Raw genomic sequence first — 6,236 nt, 5'->3', positions numbered from 1 at the left:
GCAGAAAAAGAAACGATCATTTGAAGCCATGCACCTAAGCTTTTTCTGTCAGAAATGCCCTCACGATTTTTACCTTATAGAAATCAGTGGTTCATTTCTAAAGAAAACAAACATTCCCCACGATGTAAGTAATAAAAGTTTCATTAATGGAACATAATAAGTATAAACACTTTGTTTACTCCTGTTTCTTTGTACAAAATCGGCAAAATGTCTTTGAGGATTTATAACCGTTTTGTAAATATTAGCGTGGTTTTAACTGGGGCAGACTGCTTACACGGGCTTCTCTAGGAGGAGGCACTCGGAAAACGCCTTCAGATAAGGTTCGATTCTTTTGTATTTCAGCAAAGTCGGCCCACGCATCTCTATTTGGTTTGACAAATAATGCAACTCCTACTACATCCCCGGTGACACGAGGTGAAATTTCTATTGTGTGGAAATCATTTAACTTCTAATCTTCTGGTGGAACAACAATCGTTTCTATTTGGATGTTTGTGTTTCGCTAAATAATGATGGCTCAAAATAATATTTAGTTTCCTTGTTCCTTTGTGCTGTTTTTAAAATGGCATCTCTTAGATTGGGGGCGGGAGGGAATTATCCTTTTTGCTAAATTTCACTTTATCTGAGCAGGTTTAAAGTATACATGTTGTAGAAGTGTATCAACAGAATAAATGACTTCAACCGAAGGGATATTTTACCCACGTTCAAGGCTTAAAATTGTTTTTCTATGAAATTTGCATCCATAGGCAGAATTTCTAATTGTCTTGTAAGAAATTATTTTTTAAAGCTATTAGGGAAATCAAAGGAGAGCTTGCTGCCTTGCAGGGATTACAACAACCTTTCTTAACTGGCTAAATATTAAATAGATGAATTGTCAGGCTGTTTAGATTCAGCCCGGTTTTCCCCTCATCTCCTCTTCCTACCATAAATAATAATAAAAATACATAATGCATCACGGCTCCAGGCGTTTTCCAGCGCGGTGTGTTACCGCAGGAGTATCTGCTGAGTCTGCGGGTGTCTGCAAGGCCCCAAGTGTCATCTGCGGCTTAGGGTTTCATGGATTCGCTTTTAAACGGTGTCTGGCCCGGTTGACATCAGCCTCCTCTCACACTCAGGCTCCAAAGAAGCGCGGGGTTAGGAGCTCCCTCTCCAAGCAGCTGCAGCCGGCCCCAAAGCACCCCCTCGCTACCAGAGTGGGAGTCCTCTTCCACCTCTGGAGAAAGGTTCCCCAAGGCTTCCGGGAGCGATTCGGATGGATGCGTTCCTGCCCCTGGCGTGAGCGTCATGTGACGACCACACTAGGTCGCTCCCGGCACGAGTGGGGGCGGCGGCCAGTCTTGGGAAGGCCCTTACCGCGCGGCCGCCGGCCAGGGCGAGAGCGGAGCCCGCGCACAGCCATTTAAAACTGCATGAATTATAAACAAGCCGCCTTGGCCTTCGCCATCAATTGTGCTTTTTTTGAGCCTGCAATTAATGTTAGGAAGCACCGGAGTCTAAACACAACCAAACACCCTCTGAAGGGCCCAACTGCCCGAGGTTGCAAAGCTTATTTCCCACTGCCACCCCCTCTGCAGCCCGAGGTTTGCGCACACAGTCTCCTCCTCCCCCGCCACCGCCGGCGGTATGCAGCCGGCTGGGTTCCCGCTCCGCGAGGGAAGGTCACAATAGCTGCTCTATCGGCGGAGGCGCCCGCCTCCCCCCTCTCGGGTCTCGGGAAAGCAGAGAAAGGACGATGGGGGAGGGGAGCGCGGGCCCGGCAATGGCGCCCCAGGCCCAGGCCGCTCCTTCTCCCGCGGAGGACCTGCAGCGGGAAGGGGCACGTCTGCAGCGGAAGGACACCGCCACTCCAAACCGCGGCTTCTTCCCGGGAGCGGCGCGCGGGCTCCGTGGGGAGTCACCACAGCCTCGAGGAGGCTGCTTGCTGGCCCCTCGCCGCCGGGCGCTTCTGGGTCGAGAGCGCCCGCAGCAGCGGGCCTTCCGGGAGCAGCGGCGCCATTGTGAGCGCGGCTTCCCACGGGCCCCGCAGCGGGGAGGCCGACAAAGGCGGCAAGGCGTCCGACAACCCCAGGTGGGGAGGGGCCGGCCTCGTTGTGGGCCTTGGGCTCGGGGAGGTTAACCCCCTTTGCCCAAAGGGAGGAAATGGCTCTTTGGCTCTGGCCGTGGCCGGCTCTGCCTTTTTTTTTTTCTTTCCCCCTACTTAGATCTATTGGAGGGAGGTCTTATCAGGGAGGTTGTGGGCGATTCTCCTGGGACCTGAAAAAAGGGGTCAGGGCCCCAAGCCCAGGCCTATGGATGGAGTGGAAGTCATTTGGGAGCCCCCTGGTCCGTCTTGACAATCAGACGTGAATTAAAGCAGGGTTGAGATGAAGTAGCTGGAATGACCAGCTGCAGAATGAGAGCTGGGGGTGGGAAGATTTAGGCTTAGGGAGAGTCTTCCCTGGCTACCAAGGAGAAACTCAGGACCCAGCCTTCGGTGGAGTGAGAAAACCCTAATTAGTTAGCCAAGGGGATGGGGAAGTTGCAGAGGAAAGGTGGCAAGAAAGGGCGGTAACACATTCTACCTCCTGACTTTCAGACCTCAGCCTTATCTAAGGACCTCACAGAATCCTTCTCAGATGGAATCGTTATGTTAACTATCCATTTGTACCATTTCTTTGTACAGGTTTTCAAATAACAGAGGGAGAGAATACAGAGCAAGTACTTGCCCCTTGGTGCAACCGCCAGCCTAGTCCCTATCAGAGGTGCATCAGCCAAATTGGTTTCCCAGGCCCCAGAGGCTGCTAACCTTGCTGAAAAGCATTTTTTAAATTTGTATCTGTAAGGAGTATTTTAAACATGGTAATTAACCATACTAGTTACTCATCCCTCTCCCTCCCCCATTCTGTACCAGCCAACTGACCCTTGAGTGAAGTGATCTTCTCAGCCAGCAGGCTTGAGCACCTAGGCTCCCCATCTGTTGAGGTTTTTCACTAGGGAGGGTGAAGAGGATGTGTGTGTGGGTGTATGTTTGAATAACAAAGAAGAAACCCAACATTCTAAAAAAGTGTTTCTCTGCTTGACCTGGGGGAGCCAGAAGCCTGTTTACACCATGGATATTCAAGGGACTGCTGCTGCTGCTAAGTCTGCTTCAGTCGTGTCGGACTCTGTGCCTGTGCGACCCCATAGGCGGCAGCCCACCAGGCTCCCCCGTCCCTGGGATTCTCCAGGCGAGAACACTGGAGTGGGTTGCCATTTCCTTCTCCAATGCATGAAAGTGAAAAGTGAAAGTGAAGTCGCTCAGTCGTGTCTGACTCTTAGCGACCCCATGGACTGCAGCCTACCAGGCTCCTCCATCCATCGGATTTTCCAGGCAAGAGTACTGGAGTGGGGTGCCATTGCCTTCTCCGGTTCAAGGGACATCCCAGGCCTGTTTTGACTTTATCCTAAGAATTAGTTGAAACTGCCTCCTGAAGTCAAGAATGGGTTAATCCCAGTTACAGAATCCAGGAAGGTCCTCTTCATCTGGCAACTCTTGGTATTACTCTGGTCCTTCTTTCAGAAACTGTAGGAAAAGAACAGGATGAACAGAAGTTTATATTAAGTAAATAAAAGGAGAGAAGGCTCCAGTTCCCACAGGCCTATAGCCTGATTACTTCAGGGCACTGCAACTTCCCAGAGAGGGGGTGTAGCTATGGCTTGGGTGAGCGGGCCTATCCCTTGACACTTTAGGCACAGGGAAATGAGACTGAGTTGCCAGCTGTACCCATACCACCTCTGAGGACTGGCTTTCTTAGATCTCTCTTGTAGAAGGTCTGGATGGAGAGAAAAAAGGGTAGATGAATCCTCTGCATTTACTGCATTGGTGATGCTGGTGGTAGAGAAGATCATCACAGAGGATGAAATCTTAGTTATCACTGCTCCGTTGTCTTCTACTCCAGCTACAAAGCCCTTTATTTTGGGTGCCCAGAGTTGGCCAAATGGATTTATATGCCTGGCCGAAAGCCCATGCCTAAACATTTCACTCAGGTCTCATACTCACCTTGGCAAGTTGGGAAAGTACAAAGACAGTACAAAGATCCATTTTCAGGCCAGGCCCAGCCTTCTGAAGCACAGTGAACAAAAGGTTTCTACACATGAAGAACCAAGGTTAATGGATGTCCAGTCATTTGCAGTAGCAGAAGCAGGTGGAGGGTTCCCAGAAGATCAGCATGGTGGGAGATACTACAGAAGTCTTCTTGTCCCAGATCTTGTGGTAAAATCTCTTCTTCCTGCTCATTGCTCAGTTGTGACTCTTTGCTACTCTATGGTCTGTAGCCTTGAAGGCTCCTCTGTCCATGGGATTTCCCAGGCAAGAATATTGGAGTGGGTTGCCATTTCCTACTCCAGGGGTAAGTCTCTTGAGTGGTTCCTATATCTAGTTGGGATCATTTTATATGGAAGAATAATATCTGGAAAATCATGAGAATAGGATTTTAACATTAGTAAGAGCCCAAAGAGGAGACTTTAATTGAAATCAGGATGCATGGAGAACCTTGGTACAGAGGCAATGTTTTAGGTGGCGAAGCCGGGCTAAAATCCGTCTAAGAGTGCCTGTTGGACCAAGGCCTTTTTGAAGGAGGCGATGAGAGTCCCCGACTTATGAGGAGACAGGGAGAAGGCCTTTTGATGGCTCTATTGTTAGGAAAGCTGCCCTAAAATACCACACCCCTCCCCATCTCCACAAGGGCCTGAGAGACAAATGACCGGGCAAGTGGGTCGGTAGGGTTGAACTCCAGGCAGTGGCAGAGCCAGAACTGACCTCCTTCACCCGTATCTGCTAACCCCTTGGGGCAGCAACGACGCCATCTCCCATCTCCGTCGCCGGCAAAAACACACAAAGGAAGCCCCCACCCAGGCTCGAACCTGGGGGCACACTGGAGAGAGGGACGGCGGAGAGCCTCCCACCCTCACGGGGAACAATAGCTGCCGCCTCCCCGGGGCGGTGGGGCGGTCGCGCCGCACAAAGGCCGGCTGGGCCAGCGCCATGTGACGCGCGCTCGACCCGCTCTCCCGGCGGCGCGGCGGACGGGAGGGTGTTCCGACCCACTGGAACACTTTCCGAAAGACAAACGGTGAGTTAATCACCCAACCGGCTGGCGACCGCGTCCCCCTGGCCCGCAGGGAGGCCAAGGGAGGGGCTGAGGTGAAGGCCTGCTCTGCGTGTGTGTCTAGGCTGGGGGCGGGAGAGGTTAGTTCTATTAAGAGTTCATCAATCACCGGTGTGCACTTTTCGCTCGACAGCGGTTCCTCCTACTTCGGAGCAAGTCCGGGCCAGCTGGGATCCGACCAGAAACCGCAAGCGGAGGAGACGCGGGTACGCAGGCTGGGCGGTAACGGAAGGCGAGACCTGCCGCCCCGCGCTCTGCCGCGCCAGGCCCGAGGGTAGCGTCGCCCGGTCCTCCCCGCGCCAGGGACCGCAGCCGCCCAGCAACCCCGCCCGCGGGCCACGCAGGGCGCCCAGGTCCCCCGAGCGTCCCGGCCCCACCTCCACGCCCCCCCTCCGCGCACTTCCTACTCGCCCCAGTGACACCCTTCAACGCTGCTGTCCCCCCAGAAAGGGACAAATCCGTCTCTGAGGGCAGGACGAGAAAAATCCTCAATAGGTGGGAAGGTTCTTAAAAGCACTTTTATTTAAGTTTTGTAAAGGATATCCTGAGGGATCAGAATTCAGGGGAGACGCTGAACTAGTTCTCTCATTGACCTTCAGGACTATTTCCTATTTGTATGGCAGGAAGCAGGTCAAGAACCCCTGTTGAACTTGGAACTAAACTTGAATACCATTTAAAATAACCATTAAAATACACTTAAAACACTAACCACAATGATATGCCTCTTCTCTCTTTTATGATTTGAGGGAAGGCTTGGACTAGTTTTACTTTAGTTCTTGGCGGTTCATTTTAGAAACATCATGAAGGAGCAGACTACAGCTAGGGGCGAGGGGCAGGCTTCAGTCAGAGCTGTTCACAGCAGGAAGGCCTGGGTGAGTGGGTGGGGAAGCACTCTTATACCCCTTCTTGAGTGGCACCTGCTGTCCTCTTTGTCATAAATTCTAAGAGAGTTCTGGGCTACCCTCTCTTTTTAACTTTTGTTCTCAGTGATATGAGATGAGAAGTTTCTCAAGTTAATATGGCTCAGCCCACAGTAAAGAGCCCCTGAAGGACAGAAAGTCCCAGCTTTCTCCCTCCCCCCTCAGTCCTCTTCTCTCTCACCATCCTCTTGGG

The 6,236-nt window shown here is 51.9% G+C and overlaps 1 protein-coding gene across 3 annotated transcripts; it reads left to right on the top strand.

Moving 5' to 3' along the window:
• Positions 1-243: 243 nt before the first annotated feature.
• On the top strand, positions 244-5,828 carry LOC145543027 (uncharacterized). Of its 3 annotated transcripts, none has more exons than XM_081583192.1 (2): positions 244-2,065; positions 5,257-5,828. In XM_081583192.1, the coding sequence occupies exons 1-2, from the start codon at positions 1,730-1,732 to the stop codon at positions 5,347-5,349; spliced, it is 429 nt and encodes a 142-aa protein (XP_081439318.1). In that variant the 5' UTR covers positions 244-1,729; the 3' UTR covers positions 5,350-5,828. The 3 variants fall into 3 exon arrangements, 1 of the variants encoding a protein (XP_081439318.1); XR_014080361.1 differs by lacking the exon at positions 5,257-5,828 and adding an exon at positions 2,660-4,258 and having other exon boundaries at positions 1,718-2,065; XR_014080360.1 differs by lacking the exon at positions 244-2,065 and adding an exon at positions 4,051-5,087.
• Positions 5,829-6,236: the final 408 nt, after the last annotated feature.

This window comes from Giraffa tippelskirchi, chromosome 3 (genome assembly GCF_054371585.1).
Source record: "Giraffa tippelskirchi isolate mGirTip1 chromosome 3, T2T-mGirTip1v1.2.pri, whole genome shotgun sequence".
NCBI classification, from domain to species: Eukaryota; Metazoa; Chordata; class Mammalia; order Artiodactyla; family Giraffidae; genus Giraffa; species Giraffa tippelskirchi.
The sequence above is the reverse complement of the archived record's forward strand: the minus strand, read 5'-3'. Positions and strand labels throughout refer to the sequence as shown.

Bases quoted from the DNA above. Each gene is read 5' to 3' on its own strand.
- LOC145543027 (XM_081583192.1), top strand. From the start codon at position 1,730: ATGGGGGAGGGGAGCGCGGGCCCGGCAATGGCGCCCCAGGCCCAGGCC. The intron at 2,066-5,256 runs GTGGGGAGGGGC...TTCGCTCGACAG, and splicing joins AAGGCGTCCGACAACCCCAG to CGGTTCCTCCTACTTCGGAG.